We start from the raw sequence: 23,088 nt of genomic DNA on the forward strand, positions 1-23,088 counted from the left end.
GATACAGATCAATGTTTATATAAAATTTGTGGTTTTATTGATGCTGATACAGATCAATGTTTATATAAAATTTGTGGTTTTATTGATGCTGATACAGATCAATGTTTATATAAAATTTGTGGTTTTATTGATGCTGATACAGATCAATGTTTATATAAAATTTGTGGTTTTATTGATGCTGATACAGATCAATGTTTATATAAAATTTGTGGTTTTATTGATGCTGATACAGATCAATGTTTATATAAAATTTGTGGTTTTATTGATGCTGATACAGATCAATGTTTATGTAAAATTTGTGGTTTTATTGATGCTGATACAGATCAATGTTTATGTAAAATTTGTGGTTTTATTGATGCTGATACAGATCAATGTTTATATAAAATTTGTGGTTTTATTGATGCTGATACAGATCAATGTTTATATAAAATTTGTGGTTTTATTGATGCTGATACAGATCAATGTTTATATAAAATTTGTGGTTTTATTGATGCTGATACAGATCAATGTTTATATAAAATTTGTGGTTTTATTGATGCTGATACAGATCAATGTTTATATAAAATTTGTGGTTTTATTGATGCTGATACAGATCAATGTTTATATAAAATTTGTGGTTTTATTGATGCTGATACAGATCGGTGGGTTTATATAAAATTTGTGGTTTTATTGATGCTGATACAGATCAATGTTTATATAAAATTTGAGGTTTTATTGATGCTGATATAGATCAATGTTTATATAAAATTTGGGGTTTTATTGATGCTGATACAGATCAATGTTTATATAAAATTTGTGGTTTTATTGATGCTGATACAGATCAATGTTTATATAAAATTTGTGGTTTTATTGATGCTGATACAGATCAATGTTTATATAAAATTTGGGGTTTTATTGATGCTGATACAGATCAATGTTTATATAAAATTTGGGGTTTTATTGATGCTGATTCAGATCGGTGGGATTTGTCTTTATCTTCTCCTCCCTGCTGATGCTGCTGACCACACTAACTTATCTGATTGGAGCTCCACTGGAGAGATTTGTCTGTCAGCCCCTCACTGACTCGGACCTCGCCGACCTTGACAGGGTGAGTTAGTACTGGTTGGTTCAATGTCACCATGATCTCTGCGACCTTGACCTGGTGAGTAAAACTGATTGGTTCAATGTCACCATGTCCTCGCCAACCTTGACAAGGTGAGTAGTAGTGATTGGTTCAATGTCACCGTGACCTTGCCGACCTTGGCAGGGTGAATAGTGCTGATTGGTTCAATGTCACTGTGACCTCTCCGACCTTGACAAGGTGAGTAGTAGTGATTGGTTCAATGTCACTGTGACCTCGCCGACCTTGACAAGGTGAGTAGTAGTGATTGGTTCAATGTCACCTTGACCTCGCCGACCTTGACAAGGTGAGAAGTAGTGATTGGTTCAATGTCACTGTGACCTTGCCGACCTTGACAGGGTGAATAGTGCTGATTGGTTCAAAGTCACTGTGAACTCTCCGACCTTGACAAGGTGAGTAGTAGTGATTGCTTCAATGTCTCTGTGACCTCGCTGGCCTTGACACAATGAGTAGTACTGATTGGTTCAAAGTCACCTTGACCTTGCCGAACTTGACAGGGTGAATAGTGCTGATTGGTTCAATGTCACAGTGACCTTGCCGACCTTGACAGGGTTAATAGCACTGATTGGTACAATGTCACCTTGACCTCGCCGACCTTAACAGGGTAAATAGTGCTGATTGGTTCAATGTCACAGTGACCTCGCCGACCTTGACAGGGTGAATAGCACTGATTGGTTCAATGTCACAGTGACCTCGCCGACCTTGACAGGGTGAATAGCACTGATTGGTTCAATGTCACAGTGACCTCGCCGACCTTGACAGGGTTAATAGTGCTGATTTGTTTAATGTCACTGTGACCTCTCCGACCTTGACAGGGTGAATTAGTACTGGTTGGTTCAATGTCACCATGACCTCTCCGACCTTGACAGGGTGAATTAGTACTGGTTGGTTCAATGTCACCATGATCTCTGCGACCTTGACCTGGTGAGTAAAACTGATTGGTTCAATGTCACCATGTCCTCGCCAACCTTGACAAGGTGAATAGTAGTGATTGGTTCAATGTCACAGTGACCTCGCCGACCTTGACAGGGTTAATAGTGCTGATTGGTTCAATGTCACTGTGACCTTGCCGACCTTGACAGGGTGAATAGCACTGATTGGTTCAATGTCACAGTGACCTCGCCGACCTTGACAGGGTTAATAGTGCTGATTGGTTTAATGTCACTGTGACCTCTCCGACCTTGACAGGGTGAATAGTACTGATTGGTTCAAGGTCACCTTGACCTCGCTGGCCTTGACACAATGAGTAGTACTGATTGGTTCAATGTCACCAAGACCTTGCCAACCTTGACAGGGTGAATAGTGCTGATGGGTTCAATGTCACTGTGACCTCGCTGACCTTGACAGGGTGAATAGTACTGCTTGGTTCAATGTCACAGTGACCTCGTCGACCTTGACAGGGTTAATAGTGCTGATTGGTTCAATGTCACTGTGACCTCTCTGACCTTGACAGGATGAATAGTACTGATTAGTTCAAGGTCACCTTGACCTCGCTGGCCTTGACACAGTGAGTAAGTACTGATTTGTTCAATGTCATTTTTAGGTCATCTGACCCGAAGGGTCAGGATGACCTATAACCATCATGCTTCGTCCGTCGTGGTGCGCCGTCCGTAAACTTTTCACATTTCAATCTTCTTCTCAAGTTTGACCAGTGGGATTGAGCTGAAACTTACCTGAAATGATCCTGAGATGGTCCCGACAAAGTGTTCTTATTTTTCGGGTCGATCCGAAATCCAAGATGGCCGCAACAGCCGCCATCTTGAAAACACATTTTGAACTTCTTCTCAAGTTCTACCGGTGCGATTTGGCTGAAACTTTCATGAAATGATCCTGACATGGTCCTGACAAAGTGTTGTTATTTTTCGGGTCGATCCGAAATCCAAGATGGCCGCCACAGCCGCCATCTTGAAAACACATTTTGAACTTCTTCTCAAGTTCTACCAATGCGATTTGGCAGAAACTTGCATGAAATGATCCTAACATGGTCCCGACAAAGTGCTCTTATTTTTCGGGTTGATCCAAAATCCAAGATGGCCGCCACAGCCGCCATCTTGAAAACACATTTTGAACTTCTTCTCAAGTTCTACAGATGCGATTTGACTGAAACTTGCATGAAATGATCCTGATATGGTCCCAACAAAGTGTTGGTAATTTTTCGGGTTGATCCGAAATCCAAGATGGCCGCCACAGCCGCCATCTTGAAAACACATTTTGAACTTCTTCTCAAGTTCTACCGGTGCAATTTGGCTGAAACTTGCATGAAATGATCCTGACATGGTCCCGACAAAGTGTTGTTATTTTTCGGGTTGATCCGAAATCCAAGATGGCCGCCACAGCCGCCATCTTGAAAACACATTTTGAGTTTCTTCTCAAGTTCTACTGGTGTGCTTTGGCTGAAACTTGCATGAAATGATCCTGACATGGTCCCGACAAAGTGTTGTTATTTTTCGGGTCAATCCGAAATCCAAGATGGCCGCCACAGCCGCCATCTTGAAAATACATTTTGAACTTCTTCTCAAGTTCTACTGGTGTGCTTTGGCTGAAACTTTCATGAAATGATCCTGACATGGTCCTGACAAAGTGTTCTTATTTTTCAGGTTGATCCGAAATCCAAGATGGCCGCCACAGCCGCCATCTTGAAAACACATTTTGAACTTCTTCTCAAGTTCTACCGGTGCGATTTGGCTGAAACTTGCATGAAATGATCCTGATATGGTCCCGACAAAGTGTTGTTATTTTTCGGGTCAATCCGAAATCCAAGATGGCCGCCACAGCCGCCATCTTGAAAACACATTTTGAACTTCTTCTCAAGTTCTACAGATGCGACTTGACTGAAACTTGCATGAAATGATCCTGACATGGTCCAGACAAAGTGTTGTTATTTTTCGAGTTGATCCGAAATCCAAGATGGCCGCCACAGCCGCCATCTTGAAAACACATTTTGAACTTCTTCTCAAGATCTGCCGGTGCGATTTGGCTGAAACTTGCATGAAATGTTCCTGACATAGTCCTGACAAATTGTTGTTACATCTCTTGTTGATCCCAAATCGAAGATGGCTACCATTACGCGATATCTAATTAATTCCCTTTATGATTATTGCCAAGGTAATCAGATGACCGTTAAGGCCCTTGGGCCTCTTGTTAAGATTTTTATGACCTATATACCTTGATATTTCACTATCAACATTGATGATTAACTGATCGATAGAGATATGTTTGTGTGTTTCAGATTGTGGATGATATTGTTTACAAACAGATGTATGAAGGATCAGGGTCTCTATTGGGAAAAATGCTCTACAGCAATTCTACCTATGATATACCTCTTTCTGGATTTCTCAAGTAAGTTACTCGCAGAATTTCTGGCAATTTGAGGCTTGAAACAAGAGTAACAAACAATTTCCATTGTATTTTTATCGGAAGTCTAATGATTTTCGGGATCGATCCCAAAAACTGTTTCCTGGTCCTAAGTGTATTTCTGTAAAAATGATTTTCGGGATTGATCCCAAAAATTGTTTCCTGGTTCAAGGGTATTTCAGCTAAAATGATTTTTTGGATCGATCCAAAAATCAAGACTATTGAACTGAAATACACTCGAGACAAAGACACATTTTTGTAGTTTGCTTGCAGTGTTTACTACTGCATTAGTTCACATTATTTTAGAGGATATTCTTAAGCTTGCTTACATTAGAGTGGAAGGAAACAATATTTACTGTCATTTTTATGAAATGTTTAACACATAAATTTGAAGGGAAGTACTTGTGTTTTACAGGGATTGTCAAGCTAGTAAGACAATATACACAGCGATGAAGGCAGACACTTACATCAATACATCTTCTATAGATAACTATAGAACAGTAAGTTTTTATATAGAGTCACATCAATATTTTATAAAAGATAGTGTAATTGTTCCAGTAATTGAATTGGAAAATTGAAACTTGAAAATGGAATTTCATTAAAAGAAATGAAAAATCCATGAGAAAAAGGAAAATGATTAAAAATTAATTTTTATTTAATTTTCCTCCTTACCATAGATAAAAAACTTAACAGTCTTATTACTAAGAACATTTTCATTTCCATACAGATTTTTAAAGTTTTTTTGTGTAATCATTGAATATGGCATTATATTATATGCAACATTCACAATTCATCATCAGTGATCTATTGAAATTGTATTTTCCTTTACATTGTTGCTGTTTTATTTATAGGAATTTGATATTCAGTCAGAACTGAATAAGATTGATGACTCTGTTGACTTCTCGACTATTTCGGTTCTGACACCTTCACTACTGTCAGACCTACAGGATACAAAAACTGCTGTGGATGTGGACTTTGCTTCCTATACATCTGAGGTAAAACTTTCATAAACCAGAAAGACTTGTAAATTATAATGAAATATATATTGAGTTAAACTCTTGTGTTTTACCCCACTTACATGTGTTTCTCTGTCACGCTAAGTGACTTTACTAACTTTTGTTTGACAGAATTACCATATATCATGATTAAAAAATGAACCTTGGCATATCTCAATGAAATAGCATTATATTATTAGTATTGAGCATAATCACCCATTTTCAGTGGTTGATTGATATATGGTGCCTTTATTTGTGTAATTTCTTTGCTGTTCAATAATTCTTGCAAATATTTTCTCATAATGTTATTATGCTTTTCAGTTTGGATAAGTAGAAAAAATGATCCAATCACATACTAATTAAAGTAGTTCTTCAAGAAAAATATTTTCCTTCTGGCTTTAAAAGCACATGCATTCATATGTATGTAATACAGAATAATCGTAATATAGTTTTACTTCCACAGGTATTCATCTCACAATCTTCATGTATTTACACTGAATGTAAAAGTAGTAATCTATTAAACCAAAGTACTAAATCAGTAATCTGTTCATATTTAAAGATGCTCAACGACTGACAGAACATAAATGATACTCATCATTTAAACAATAATTGGTGTTTAATCATGTACATATATACATGTCAAATTAACACAAAAAAATTATATAAAATAATTCGTTTTCCATATAGAACATAGTGTCATGGAATTTTTTCGGGATGCAATCATTTATTTTTTGATATTTTCATCTTGAAATAAAATCAGAAGCTCAAATTTTTCAATGGTGGTAATGGTGTAAAGTAAGTAACTTTTGTTACTGAAGAAAAATATCAGTTCCTCTGCTCTTGTTTGGTTTTTTTTATTTAGAAAAATTAGTACTAATTGTCAGCGGTGGAGCATCTTTAAGTTATAATTAATCAAACGGTAAAACCAAGTGTCTAAAACCTGAAAAGATATACAAATTGTTATATCAATCTCAATTAACTCACCAGCTCAGCAAAAGCCTGACCCAGACCAACTTGACAACATTTGCAGAAAGCTTGAGGACATTAGCTACTACAGCTGGTGCTAACGGAGACACTACCTCACAAGTAAGACATACAATTATCTTGGATGGTCGAGTGGTGTAGTGGTTAAGGCACTCGCCTTTCACCTAGCTGGCCGGGGTTCGATCCCCGGCATATCTGTGAAAAGGTCAGGGATCACCTACCCGATCATGTGGGTTTTCTCTGGTGTTGTGCATAAAATATTATACCTTCTGGATAAATAGTATCCAGATACTTTTTATACCCCTACCAAAACATACACACTTGCATAAAATGTAATTCCTCCCTCTCTAGAACCCTTCGCGCACTTTCATCCAGGCCATCAAAAGTGATTTTTAGTTGCATGAATTGTTTTGCAATCAATGTCAAATAAATGAAGTTTACATACTTTTATCCAAAGACACTGAAGAAAATTGTTTTATGTTGCTGTTCCACAGACATTCCTTAAGTTGTGAAGGATTGTTAATTTCTAAATCTTTACAAAGAATTACTCTGGATGGTTGTATTAAATAATCATTAAATATGTCTATATTTAATAGATTTGCCTCTCAATGTATCATGTCAATGAAAATAAGTTACAACTTTGTTTTAGATCTGTTTACTTAATCAACTTTCTGCATAATTAAAAGAGATGAAAGATACTATCAGGTATAGATAGTTTTCATTAAGTTCTTGTTTTAACAGAACAACTTGAACAATCATGCTGACACCCTAGATCTTATACAGAATACAGAGGTGGCCGCCCTTCAGGAATCTGTGGTATGTATTAAATCATACTTAAGTGTATTATCTAGCTGGGATAATGTGGTATAATTTTAGTGGGCCATAAGTTGATTCTGTCCCGTAGTGATGTATGGTGCCAGCAACAGTAAGTCTTAGACATTTAAAGTCTGAACGAGGATACAGTGTATGGCCAGTTATTTTTGCAGGTATGAAATTTCACAATTTGGACTAAAAGTTCGATTTTAGCAATTTTAAAATGTCTTGATTTATAACTATTATGATATGTACACTTAATAAAATTCATTTAATTTAGTTATGTAAATTTTATTTGATAACATCTGAATGTTTTTGTGGATCAAATGTTTGCAACAAAAGCTGATTAAACAACGAAACAAACAAAAAAATAAAGGGACATAAACCCCAAAAGTTTGAGTAAAACACATATTCATGATGTGTTAGCTGCCTTACTAAGTGATACATGTATATGTCAGTTATTGTGCATACATTAAAAATAATTAATGATTATAACGGAAATTCCATCTTTCTCTATTTTAAACCTGTATACAGTCTGGTCAAGATTTGTTGAACAAAATGACGCGTCAAAAACAAGGGTGAATGGAATACAAACAAAATGAAAACAATATATATGGCAAGGGTCAGTGATACGCGCAATCGGGAAGTGTATTTTCCATCTTATCCTGACGTTTTAAACATTAGCCAATCATCTGTATGTTTATTGTAATCCTATACGCTGTTTGCATTCGGAATAAAATGAATTGAATTGAAATTGTAATAAAATTATTAATAGATATCTGAATGTCATATCTAAACATACAGAACAAATTATTTAGGGTTCATGTCCCTTAAAAACAGTATTGGGTATTTCTTTTTCGTACATTTTGACCGTACTTGGTATTTGGATGTATATGGATGATTTCTTATATTAGGACTATTAATCTTTTCCTGTTTATAGAACAATCTGACTGCTGACTTGAACAACATGGAAACAACAGTTAATGGCACATCAGTAAGTTCCCTATACTTTGTAGTAATGTATGTTTTATATTGTATATAGCTTAATTATCTAAATCACTTTATGGATTTTCTTATTTACAGTTACAGTAGCTATCTACCCACCATTTGGTTGTTTTTCCAGATCTATGTAAAATTGTAGTTGAAAGAACACTATATGCTTGACGACAATTGTATAAATTTGTTCGAAAGTCACTATAGATACATGTAAACAATACATACCCAGAGGGGAAAGAAATGAGGGGGTCATGGGGAGGGGTGGCGAAAATTTAAGAAAAGCTATTGATAATTTCTGTTTAATGTAGTGTCAAAATATTTCATGATATAGTTTGTTCTAAAATAATGTTTCTTCATGTAAAAATTCTAACCTGTTTTATCATGGAATGGTGTAATTGTTAAACCAAGAGTTGTTAATATTGACTTTCATATTTCTGTAGGCTGCTGTGGATTCTGTAATTGACTGCCTAAACAAAACTGAACTGTATATACAGACCAATGCTTCGACTCTCCTTACTTCAGTAGGTATCCCAGAACTGCATATATACAGACCAATGCTTCCACTCTCCTTACTTCAGTAGGTATACCAGAACTGTATATATACAGACCAATGCTTCCACTCTCCTTACTTCAGTAGGTATCCCAGAACTGTACATACAGGCCAATATTCTTCCTCAATTCTTACTTTAGTAGGTATCCAAGACCTGTATATATACAGGCCAATACTTCCTCAATTCTTACTTTAGTAGGTATCCCAGACCTGTATATATACAGGCCAATACTTCCTCCATCCTTACTTCAGTAGGTATCCCAGAAATGTATATATACAGGCCAATACTTCCCCCATCCTTACTTCAGTAGGTATCCCAGAACTATATACAGGCCAATACTTCCTCCATCATTACTTCAGTAGGTATCCCAGAACTGTATATATACAGGCCAATAGTTCCTCCATCTTTACTTCAGTAGGTATCCCAGAACTGTATATATACAGACCAATACTTCCTCCATCCTTACTTCAGTCGGTATCCCAGAACTGTATATATACAGACCAATACTTCCCCCATCCTTACTTCAGTAGGTATCCCAGAACTGTATATATACAGGCCAATAGTTCCTCCATCTTTACTTCAGTAGGTATCCCAGAACTGTATATATACAGACCAATACTTCCTCCATCCTTACTTCAGTAGGTATCCCAGAAATGTATATATACAGACCAATACTTCCTCCATCCTTACTTCAGTAGGTATCCCAGAACTGTATATATACAGACCAATACTTCCTCCATCCTTACTTCAGTAGGTATCCCAGAACTGTATATATACAGGCCAATACTTCCCCCATCCTTACTTCAGTAGGTATCCCAGAACTGTATATATACAGACCAATACTTTCTCCATCCTTACTTCAGTAGGTATCCCAGAACTGTATATATACAGACCAATACTTCCCCCATCCTTACTGCAGTAGGTATACCAGAACTGTATATATACAGGCCAATACTTCCCCCATCCTTACTTCAGTAGGTATCCCAGAACTGTATATATACAGGCCAATACTTCCTCCATCCTTACTTCAGTAGGTATCCCAGAACTGTATATATACAGGCCAATACTTCCTCCATCCTTACTTCAGTAGGTATCCCAGAACTGTATATATACAGACCAATACTTCCTCCATCCTTACTTCAGTACTTATACCAGAACTGTATATATACAGGCCAAAACTTCCCCCATCCTTACTTCAGTAGGTATCCCAGAACTGTATATATACAGACCAATACTTTCTCCATCCTTACTTCAGTAGGTATCCCAGAACTGTATATATACAGACCAATACTTCCTCCATCCTTACTTCAGTAGGTATCCCAGAACTGTATATATACAGACCAATACTTTCTCCATCCTTACTTCAGTAGGTATCCCAGAACTGTATATATACAGACCAATACTTCCTCCATCCTTACTTCAGTAGGTATCCCAGAACTGTATATATACAGACCAATACTTCCTCCATCCTTACTTCAGTAGGTATCCCAGAACTGTATATATATACAGACCAATACTTCCCCCATCCTTACTTCAGTAGGTATCCCAGAACTGTATATATACAGGCCAATACTTCCCCATCCTTACTTCAGTAGGTATCCCAGAACTGTATATATATACAGGCCAATATTTCTCCATCCTTACTTAGTAGGTATCCAGAACTGTATATATACAGACAATACTTCCTCCATCCTTACTTCAGTAGGTATACTTTTTACACAATACCCTCTACTTCAGTAGGTATCCAGAACTGTATATATACAGGACCAATACTTTCCCCATCCTTACTTCAGTAGGTATCCCAGAACTTTATATATACAGACCAATACTTCCTCCATCCTTAGTTCAGTAGGTATCCCAGAACTGCATATATACAGGCCAATACTTCCCCCATCCTTACTTCAGTAGGTATCCCAGAACTGTATATATACAGGCCAATACTTCTTCCATCCTTACTTCAGTAGGTATACCAGAACTGTATATATACAGGCCAATTATTCCTCCATCCTTACTTCAGTAGGTATCCCAGAACTGTATATATACAGACCAATACTTCCCCCATCCTTACTTCAGTAGGTATACCAGAACTGTATATATACAGGCCAATACTTCCCCCATCCTTACTTCAGTAGGTATCCCAGAACTGTATATATACAGACCAATACTTCCCCCATCCTTACTTCAGTAGGTATCCCAGAACTGTATATATACAGGCCAATACTTCCTCCATCCTTACTTCAGTAGGTATCCCAGAAACTGTATATATCCCAGATCCCCCATCCTTACTTCAGTAGGTATCCCAGAACTGTATATATACAGACCAATACTTCCTCCATCCTTACTTCAGTAGGTATCCCAGAACTGTATATATACAGGCCAATACTTCCTCCATCCTTACTTCAGTAGGTATCCCAGAACTGTATATATACAGACCAATACTTCCTCCATCCTTACTTAAGTAGGTACCCCTGAACTGTACATACAGACCAATTCTTCCCCTGTCCTTACTTTATGTTATCTTTACAGTTAAACATTTTGCTTTAAACTGTATATGATAGAAACTTGAAGAAACTTGACTAAAATTGTTACAATCATATGCTACATCATTGTAAAATAAAACACAAACATCTTTATGGTTTTTTTTATATCCACAGCTTGCATCAGATTTTGCAAACAGAATTTTTGCCACCATTGATTCTTTTATCGCCAAACTCTTCAATGCTGTAAGTCAATCCAGTTGTTTTGTCGTTATACTCATCTTTAACAGAAGAGATTTGCTTTCATATCTATTTACTCTTCAACATTTCATTCATGTATCATTTATAATAATGTAAAATTTTCAACATTTGATAGACAACAAGTGTCTTCAGTCTTTTTCAAATACATGACAATTATACAGGTATTTTTTGTGCAGCTCATGTAAATGATTCATTTGGATTTAATGTGTCCTTCATGTCATTTGAAACAAAGAAAATTAACGTGATTCTGTATTCATATATACATATTGTATAAACTATAGGATAAAAACTATATAACAATAAATTTGTATTCAAAAATAAGTTTTATTTGATGATGCAAATTTCCCTTTTTTGTTTGTAGGTGAGGAATGAAGTTGGGAAATGTGATCCCATCTGGAATCTGTACAACAACTTATTTGTGATAACCCTGTGTGGGTACACTGTGGACACATTGGTATGTACCATTATACTGACTCCACATCTCATACTGGTCATATAGTATCCCCCTGTGTAGGTACACTGTGGACACATTGGTATGTACCATTATACTGACTCCACATCTCATACTGGTCATATAGTATCCCCCTGTGTAGGTACACTGTGGACACATTGGTATGTACCATTATCCTGACTCCACATCTCATACTGGTCATATAGTATCCCCCTGTGTAGGTACACTATGGACACATTGGTATGTACCATTATACTGACTCCACATCTCATACTGGTCATATAGTATCCCCCTGTGTAGGTACACTGTGGACACATTGGTATGTACCATTATACTGACTCCACATCTCATACTGGTCATATAGTATCCCCCTGTGTAGGTACACTTGACACATTGGTATGTACCAGTATACTGACTCCACATCTCATAGTGGTCATAAAGTATCCCCCTGTGTAGGTACACTGTGGACACATTGGTATGTACCATAATACTGACTCCACATCTCATACTGGTCATATAGTATCCCCCTGTGTAGGTACATTATGGACACATTGGTATGTACCATTATCCTGACTCCACATCTCATACTGGTCATATAGTATTCCCCAGTGTAGGTACACTGTGGACACATTGGTATGTACCATTATACTGACTCCACATCTCATACTGGTCATATAGTATCCCCCTGTGTAGGTACACTGTGGACACATTGGTATGTACCATTATACTGACTCCACATCTCATACTGGTCATATAGTATCCCCCTGTGTAGGTACACTGTGGACACATTGGTATGTACCATTATCCTGACTCCACATCTCATACTGGTCATATAGTATCCCCCTGTGTAGGTACACTGTGGACACATTGGTATGTACCATTATCCTGACTCCACATCTCATACTGGTCATATAGTATCCCCCTGTGTAGGTACACTGTGGACACATTGGTATGTACCATTTTCCTGACTCCATATCTCATACTGGTCATATAGTATCCCCCTGTGTAGGTACACTGTGGACACATTGGTATGTACCATTATCCTGACTCCACATCTCATACTGGTCATATAGTATCCCCCTGTGTAGGTACACTGTGGACACATTGGTATGTACCATTATCCTGACTCCACATCTCATACTGGTCATATAGTATCCCCCTGTGTAGGTACACTGTGGACACATTGGTATGTACCATTAACCTGACTCCACATCTCATACTGGTCATATAGTATCCCCCTGTGTAGGTACACTGAACACATTGGTATGTACCATTATCCTGACTCCACATCTCATACTGGTCATATAGTATCCCCCTGTGTAGGTACGCTGTAGACACATTGGTATGTACCATTATCCTGACTCCAAATCTCATACTGGTCATATAGTATCCCCCTGTGTAGGTACACTGTGGACAGATTGGTATGTACCATTATACTGACTCCACATCTCATACTGGTCATATAGTATCCCCCTGTGTAGGTACACTGTGGACACATTGGTATGTACCATTATCCTGACTCCACATCTCATACTGGTCATATAGTATCCCCCTGTGTAGGTACACTATGGACACATTGGTATGTACCATTATACTGACTCCACATCTCATACTGGTCATATAGTATCCCCCTGTGTAGGTACACTATGGACACATTGGTATGTACCATTATACTGACTCCACATCTCATACTGGTCATATAGTATCCCCCTGTGTAGGTACACTATGGACACATTGGTATGTACCATTATACTGACTCCACATCTCATACTGGTCATATAGTGTCCCCCTGTGTGGGTACACTGTGGACACATTGGTATGTACCATTATACAGACTCCACATCTCATACTGGTCATATAGTATCCCCCTGTGTAGGCACACTATGAACACATTGGTATGTACCATTATACAGACTCCACATCTCATACTGGTCATATAGTATCCCCCTGTGTAGGTACACTGTAGACACATTGGTATGTACCATTATCCTGACTCCACATCTCATACTGGTCATATAGTATCCCCCTGTGTGGGTACACTGTGGACACATTGGTATGTACCATTATACTGACTCCACATCTCATACTGGTCATATAGTATCCCCCTGTGTAGGTACACTGTGGACACATTGGTATGTACCATTATACTGACTCCACATCTCATACTGGTCATATAGTATCCCCCTGTGTAGGTAGAGTGTAGACACATTGGTATGTACCATTATACTGACTCCACATCTCATACTGGTCATATAGTATCCCCCTGTGTAGGTACAGTGTAGACACATTGGTATGTACCATTATACTGACTCCACATCTCATACTGGTCATATAGTATCCCCCTGTGTAGGTACACTGTGGACACATTGGTATATACCATAATACTGACTCTGCATCTCATACTGGTCATACATATCATTTATGTTACCTTCTTCTCCAAAGTAAGCTCAAGGGTATTCGATAAATTTTCTTTAAATTGTATCTTTTGAAATTGATGAAATTTAGATTTTGATATCTTAGAATTGTTCTTTTTTTTAGGATTGTGAAATCGAAGTTGACCAAGAGAGATATAAATGAATAGTAATATTAACTTGAAACTTAAATCTAAACATTTTACGTTTCTCAAGTCTTATTATGACTATAGGTCTGTGAATAGAGATGTCATCTATGTTTAAAGATTCATTTTGTTTTTAATCAGGAATTTATGTGAAGTGGTATAAAACATTGAAGCAAATCATGTTCTCGCTTAAATTTCAGGATTTTGCTACTGTTAATGGTAAAAATGATGTGGTTTTTTTTACAGAATGGATTCTGGTTTGGTCTTGGTTGGTGTATATTCTTTTTCATACCCAGTATCATATTTGCTGTCAAACTTGCCAAACACTTCCGTAAAATGAAACAGAATGAACCAATAGAGGAGGTGCATCCTGCAGTTGATGGTCAATATGAGTAAGTATATTCCTATAATGAATTTGTTAAAACAACATATAACTCAGTCTGTTTAATTAGGAACTGTACAATTAGTTCCTATAATAACATATAACTCAATCTGTCTAATTAGGAACTGTGCAATTAGTTCCTATAATAACATATAACTCAGTCTGTTTAATTAGGAACTGTACAATTAGTTCCTATAATAACATATAACTCAGTCTGTCTAATTAGGAACTGTACAATTAGTTCCTATAATAACATATAACTCAATCTGTCTAATTAGGAACTGTACAATTAGTTCCTATAATAACATATAACTCAGTCTGTCTAATTAGGAACTGTACAATTAGTTCCTATAATAACATATAACTCAGTCTGTTTAATTAGGAACTGTACAATTAGTTCCTATAATAACATATAACTCAGTCTGTTTAATTAGGAACTGTACAATTAGTTCCTATAATAACATATAACTCAGTCTGTCTAATTAGGAACTGTACAATTAGTTCCTATAATAACATATAACTCAGTCTGTTTAATTAGGAACTGTACAATTAGTTCCTATAATAACATATAACTCAGTCCGTCTAATTAGGAACTGTCCAATTAGTTCCTATAATAACATATAACTCAGTCTGTCTAATTAGGAACTGTACAATTAGTTCCTATAATAACATATATTATATAACTCAGTCTGTTTATTTAGGAACTGTACAATTAGTTCCTACAATAACATATAACTCAGTCTGTCTAATTAGGAACTGTCCAATTAGTTCCTATAATAACATATAACTCAGTCTGTCTAATTAGGAACTGTACAATTAGTTCCTATAATAACATATATTATATAACTCAGTCTGTCTAATTAGGAACTGTACAATTAGTTCCTATAATAACATATAACTCAGTCTCTCTAATTAGGAACTGTACAATTAGTTCCTATAATAACATATAACTCAGTCTGTCTAATTAGAACTGTACAATATGTTCCTATAATAAATATAACTCAGTCGTCTAATTAGGAACTGTACAATTTTCCATAATAACAATAATAAACTGTCTAATTAGGAACTGTACAATTAGTTCCTATAATAACATATAACTCAGTCTGTCTAATTAGGAACTGTACAATTAGTTCCTATAATAACATATAACTCAGTCTGTCTAATTAGGAACTGTACAATTAGTTCCTATAATAACATATAACTCAGTCTGTCTAATTAGGAACTGTACAATTAGTTCCTATAATAACATATAACTCAGTCTGTCTAATTAGGAACTGTACAATTAGTTCCTATAATAACATATAACTCAGTCTGTCTAATTAGGAACTGTACAATTAGTTCCTATAATAACATATAACTCAGTCTGTCTAATTAGGAACTGTACAATTAGTTCCTATAATAACATATAACTCAGTCTGTCTAATTAGGAACTGTACAATTAGTTCCTATAATAACATATAACTCAGTCTGTCTAATTAGGAACTGTACAATTAGTTCCTATAATAACATATAACTCAGTCTGTTAATTAGGAACTGTACAATTAGTTCCTATAATAACATATAACTCAGTCTGTCTAATTAGGAACTGTACAATTAGTTCCTATAATAACATATAACTCAGTCTGTCTAATTAGGAACTGTACAATTAGTTCCTATAATAACATATAACTCAGTCTGTCTAATTAGGAACTGTACAATTAGTTCCTATAATAACATATAACTCAGTCTGTCTAATTAGGAACTGTACAATTAGTTCCTATAATAACATATAACTCAGTCTGTCTAATTAGGAACTGTACAATTAGTTCCTATAATAACATATAACTCAGTCTGTCTAATTAGGAACTGTACAATTAGTTCCTATAATAACATATAACTCAGTCTGTCTAATTAGGAACTGTACAATTAGTTCCTATAATAACATATAACTCAGTCTGTTAATTAGGAACTGTACAATTAGTTCCTATAATAACATATAACTCAGTCTGTCTAATTAGGAACTGTACAATTAGTTCCTATAATAACATATAACTCAGTCTGTCTAATTAGGAACTGTACAATTAGTTCCTATAATAACATATAACTCAGTCTGTCTAATTAGGAACTGTACAATTAGTTCCTATAATAACATATAACTCAGTCTGTCTAATTAGGAACTGTACAATTAGTTCCTATAATAACATATAACTCAGTCTGTCTAATTAGGAACTGTACAATTAGTTCCTATAATAACATATAACATAATAGGAACTCAGTCTATAAATTCAGTCTGTCTAATTAGGAACTGTACAATTAGTTCCTATAATAACATATAACTCAGTCTGTCTAATTAGGAACTGTACAATTAGTTCCTATAATAACATATAACTCAGTCTGTCTAATTAGGAACTGTACAATTAGTTCCTATAATAACATATAACTCAGTCTGTCTAATTAGGAACTGTACAATTAGTTCCTATAATAACATATAACTCAGTCTGTCTAATTAGGAACTGTACAATTAGTTCCTATAATAACATATAACTCAGTCTGTCTAATTAGGAACTGTACAATTAGTTCCTATAATAACATATATAACTCAGTCTGTCTAATTAGGAACTGTACAATTAGTTCCTATAATAACATATAACTCAGTCTGTCTAATTAGGAACTGTACAATTAGTTCCTATAATAACATATAACTCAGTCTGTCTAATTAGGAACTGTACAATTAGTTCCTATAATAACATATAACTCAGTCTGTCTAATTAGGAACTGTACAATTAGTTCCTATAATAACATATAACTCAGTCTGTTTAATTAGGAACTGTACAATTAGTTCCTATAATAACATATAACTCAGTCTGTCTAATTAGGAACTGTACAATTAGTTCCTATAATAACATATAACTCAGTCTGTCTAATTAGGAACTGTACAATTAGTTCCTATAATAACATATAACTCAGTCTGTCTAATTAGGAACTGTACAATTAGTTCCTATAATAACATATAACTCAGTCTGTCTAATTAGGAACTGTACAATTAGTTCCTATAATAACATATAACTCAGTCTGTCTAATTAGGAACTGTACAATTAGTTCCTATAATAACATATAACTCAGTCTGTCTAATTAGGAACTGTACAATTAGTTCCTATAATAACATATAACTCAGTCTGTCTAATTAGGAACTGTACAATTAGTTCCTATAATAACATATAACTCAGTCTGTCTAATTAGGAACTGTACAATTAGTTCCTATAATAACATATAACTCAGTCTGTCTAATTAGGAACTGTACAATTAGTTCCTATAATAACATATAACTCAGTCTGTCTAATTAGGAACTGTACAATTAGTTCCTATAATAACATATAACTCAGTCTGTTAATTAGGAACTGTACAATTAGTTCCTATAATAACATATAACTCAGTCTGTCTAATTAGGAACTGTACAATTAGTTCCTATAATAACATATAACTCAGTCTGTCTAATTAGGAACTGTACAATTAGTTCCTATAATAACATATAACTCAGTCTGTCTAATTAGGAACTGTACAATTAGTTCCTATAATAACATATAACTCAGTCTGTCTAATTAGGAACTGTACAATTAGTTCCTATAATAACATATAACTCAGTCTGTCTAATTAGGAACTGTACAATTAGTTCCTATAATAACATATAACTCAGTCTGTCTAATTAGGAACTGTACAATTAGTTCCTATAATAACATATAACTCAGTCTGTCTAATTAGGAACTGTACAATTAGTTCCTATAATAACATATAACTCAGTCTGTCTAATTAGGAACTGTACAATTAGTTCCTATAATAACATATAACTCAGTCTGTCTAATTAGGAACTGTACAATTAGTTCCTATAATAACATATAACTCAGTCTGTCTAATTAGGAACTGTACAATTAGTTCCTATAATAACATATAACTCAGTCTGTCTAATTAGGAACTGTACAATTAGTTCCTATAATAACATATAACTCAGTCTGTCTAATTAGGAACTGTACAATTAGTTCCTATAATAACATATAACTCAGTCTGTCTAATTAGGAACTGTACAATTAGTTCCTATAATAACATATAACTCAGTCTGTCTAATTAGGAACTGTACAATTAGTTCCTATAATAACATATAACTCAGTCTGTTTAATTAGGAACTGTACAATTAGTTCCTATAATAACATATAACTCAGTCTGTCTAATTAGGAACTGTCCAATTAGTTCCTATAATAACATATAACTCAGTCTGTCTAATTAGGAACTGTACAATTAGTTCCTATAATAACATATAACTCAGTCTGTCTAATTAGGAACTGTACAATTAGTTCCTATAATAACATATAACTCAGTCTGTCTAATTAGGAACTGTACAATTAGTTCCTATAATAACATATAACTCAGTCTGTCTAATTAGGAACTGTACAATTAGTTCCTATAATAACATATAACTCAGTCTGTCTAATTAGGAACTGTACAATTAGTTCCTATAATAACATATAACTCAGTCTGTCTAATTAGGAACTGTACAATTAGTTCCTATAATAACATATAACTCAGTCTGTCTAATTAGGAACTGTACAATTAGTTCCTATAATAACATATAACTCAGTCTGTCTAATTAGGAACTGTACAATTAGTTCCTATAATAACATATAACTCAGTCTGTCTAATTAGGAACTGTACAATTAGTTCTGTCTAATTAGGAATACAATTAGTTCCTTAATAACATATAACTCAGTCTGTCTAATTAGGAACTGTACAATTAGTTCCTATAATAACATATAACTCAGTCTGTCTAATTAGGAACTGTACAATTAGTTCCTATAATAACATATAACTCAGTCTGTCTAATTAGGAACTGTACAATTAGTTCCTATAATAACATATAACTCAGTCTGTCTAATTAGGAACTGTACAATTAGTTCCTATAATAACATATAACTCAGTCTGTCTAATTAGGAACTGTACAATTAGTTCCTATAATAACATATAACTCAGTCTGTCTAATTAGGAACTGTACAATTAGTTCCTATAATAACATATAACTCAGTCTGTCTAATTAGGAACTGTACAATTAGTTCCTATAATAACATATAACTCAGTCTGTCTAATTAGGAACTGTACAATTAGTTCCTATAATAACATATAACTCAGTCTGTTAATTAGGAACTGTACAATTAGTTCCTATAATAACATATAACTCAGTCTGTCTAATTAGGAACTGTACAATTAGTTCCTATAATAACATATAACTCAGTCTGTCTAATTAGGAACTGTACAATTAGTTCCTATAATAACATATAACTCAGTCTGTCTAATTAGGAACTGTACAATTAGTTCCTATAATAACATATAACTCAGTCTGTCTAATTAGGAACTGTACAATTAGTTCCTATAATAACATATAACTCAGTCTGTCTAATTAGGAACTGTACAATTAGTTCCTATAATAACATATAACTCAGTCTGTCTAATTAGGAACTGTACAATTAGTTCCTATAATAACATATAACTCAGTCTGTCTAATTAGGAACTGTACAATTAGTTCCTATAATAACATATAACTCAGTCTCTCTAATTAGGAACTGTACAATTAGTTCCTATAATAACATATAACTCAGTCTGTCTAATTAGGAACTGTACAATTAGTTCCTATAATAACATATAACTCAGTCTGTCTAATTAGGAACTGTACAATTAGTTCCTATAATAACATATAACTCAGTCTGTCTAATTAGGAACTGTACAATTAGTTCCTATAATAACATATAACTCAGTCTGTCTAATTAGGAACTGTACAATTAGTTCCTATAATAACATATAACTCAGTCTGTCTAATTAGGAACTGTACAATTAGTTCCTATAATAACATATAACTCAGTCTGTCTAATTAGGAACTGTACAATTAGTTCCTATAATAACATATAACTCAGTCTGTCTAATTAGGAACTGTACAATTAGTTCCTATAATAACATATAACTCAGTCTGTCTAATTAGGAACTGTACAATTAGTTCCTATATAATAACATATAACTCAGTCTGTCTAATTAGGAACTGTACAATTAGTTCCTATAATAACATATAACTCAGTCTGTCTAATTAGGAACTGTACAATTAGTTCCTATAATAACATATAACTCAGTCTGTCTAATTAGGAACTGTACAATTAGTTCCTATAATAACATATAACTCAGTCTGTCTAATTAGGAACTGTACAATTAGTTCCTATAATAACATATAACTCAGTCTGTCTAATTAGGAACTGTACAATTAGTTCCTATAATAACATATAACTCAGTCTGTCTAATTAGGAACTGTACAATTAGTTCCTATAATAACATATAACTCAGTCTGTCTAATTAGGAACTGTACAATTAGTTCCTATAATAACATATAACTCAATCTGTCTAATTAGGAACTGTACAATTAGTTCCTATAATAACATATAACTCAGTCTGTCTAATTAGGAACTGTACAATTAGTTCCTATAATAACATATAACTCAGTCTGTCTAATTAGGAACTGTACAATTAGTTCCTATAATAACATATAACTCAGTCTGTCTAATTAGGAACTGTACAATTAGTTCCTATAATAACATATAACTCAGTCTGTCTAATTAGGAACTGTACAATTAGTTCCTATAATAACATATAACTCAGTCTGTCTAATTAGGAACTGTACAATTAGTTCCTATAATAACATATAACTCAGTCTGTCTAATTAGGAACTGTACAATTAGTTCCTATAATAACTATATAACTCAGTCTGTCTAATTAGGAACTGTACAATTAGTTCCTATAATAACATATAACTCAGTCTGTCTAATTAGGAACTGTACAATTAGTTCCTATAATAACATATAACTCAGTCTGTCTAATTAGGAACTGTACAATTAGTTCCTATAATAACATATAACTCAGTCTGTTAATTAGGAACTGTACAATTAGTTCCTATAATAACATATAACTCAGTCTGTCTAATTAGGAACTGTACAATTAGTTCCTATAATAACATATAACTCAGTCTGTTTAATTAGGAACTGTACAATTAGTTCCTATAATAACATATAACTCAGTCTGTCTAATTAGGAACTGTACAATTAGTTCCTATAATAACATATAACTCAGTCTGTCTAATTAGGAACTGTACAATTAGTTCCTATAATAACATATAACTCAGTCTGTCTAATTAGGAACTGTACAATTAGTTCCTATAATAACATAACTCAGTCTGTCTAATTAGGAACTGTACAATTAGTTCCTATAATAACATATAACTCAGTCTGTCTAATTAGGAACTGTACAATTAGTTCCTATAATAACATATAACTCAGTCTGTCTAATTAGGAACTGTACAATTAGTTCCTATAATAACATATAACTCAGTCTGTCTAATTAGGAACTGTACAATTAGTTCCTATAATAACATATAACTCAGTCTGTTTAATTAGGAACTGTACAATTAGTTCCTATAATAACATATAACTCAATCTGTCTAATTAGGAACTGTACAATTAGTTCCTATAATAACATATAACTCAGTCTGTCTAATTAGGAACTGTACAATTAGTTCCTATAATAACATATAACTCAGTCTGTCTAATTAGGAACTGTACAATTAGTTCCTATAATAACATATAACTCAGTCTGTCTAATTAGGAACTGTACAATTAGTTCCTATAATAACATATAACTCAGTCTGTCTAATTAGGAACTGTACAATTAGTTCCTATAATAACATATAACTCAGTCTGTCTAATTAGGAACTGTACAATTAGTTCCTATAATAACATATAACTCAGTCTGTCTAATTAGGAACTGTACAATTAGTTCCTATAATAACATATAACTCAGTCTGTCTAATTAGGAACTGTACAATTAGTTCCTATAATAACATATAACTCAGTCTGTCTAATTAGGAACTGTACAATTAGTTCCTATAATAACATATAACTCAGTCTGTCTAATTAGGAACTGTACAATTAGTTCCTATAATAACATATAACTCAGTCTGTCTAATTAGGAACTGTACAATTAGTTCCTATAATAACATATAACTCAGTCTGTCTAATTAGGAACTGTACAATTAGTTCCTATAATAACATATAACTCAGTCTGTCTAATTAGGAACTGTACAATTAGTT

At 34.2% G+C, this 23,088-nt stretch overlaps 1 protein-coding gene across 4 annotated transcripts in view; it reads left to right on the plus strand.

Moving 5' to 3' along the window:
* Positions 1–932: 932 nt before the first annotated feature.
* Positions 933–23,088, plus strand: part of LOC138334256 (prominin-1-A-like) — a 33,802-nt gene continuing 11,646 nt past the window's right edge. For all 4 annotated transcript variants that reach the window (XM_069282893.1, XM_069282891.1, XM_069282892.1 and 1 more), the window contains exons 1-11: positions 933–1,087; positions 4,350–4,459; positions 4,890–4,974; positions 5,326–5,469; positions 6,457–6,555; positions 7,195–7,269; positions 8,207–8,260; positions 8,703–8,783; positions 11,468–11,536; positions 11,913–12,005; positions 14,806–14,951. In XM_069282893.1, the coding sequence (XP_069138994.1) occupies positions 992–1,087; positions 4,350–4,459; positions 4,890–4,974; positions 5,326–5,469; positions 6,457–6,555; positions 7,195–7,269; positions 8,207–8,260; positions 8,703–8,783; positions 11,468–11,536; positions 11,913–12,005; positions 14,806–14,951 (1,052 nt within the window). In that variant the 5' untranslated portion in view covers positions 933–991. The remainder of the gene's footprint in view (positions 1,088–4,349; positions 4,460–4,889; positions 4,975–5,325; positions 5,470–6,456; positions 6,556–7,194; positions 7,270–8,206; positions 8,261–8,702; positions 8,784–11,467; positions 11,537–11,912; positions 12,006–14,805; positions 14,952–23,088) is intronic.

The sequence above is a fragment of the Argopecten irradians genome, chromosome 11, assembly GCF_041381155.1.
Source record: "Argopecten irradians isolate NY chromosome 11, Ai_NY, whole genome shotgun sequence".
Taxonomy (NCBI): Eukaryota; Metazoa; Mollusca; class Bivalvia; order Pectinida; family Pectinidae; genus Argopecten; species Argopecten irradians.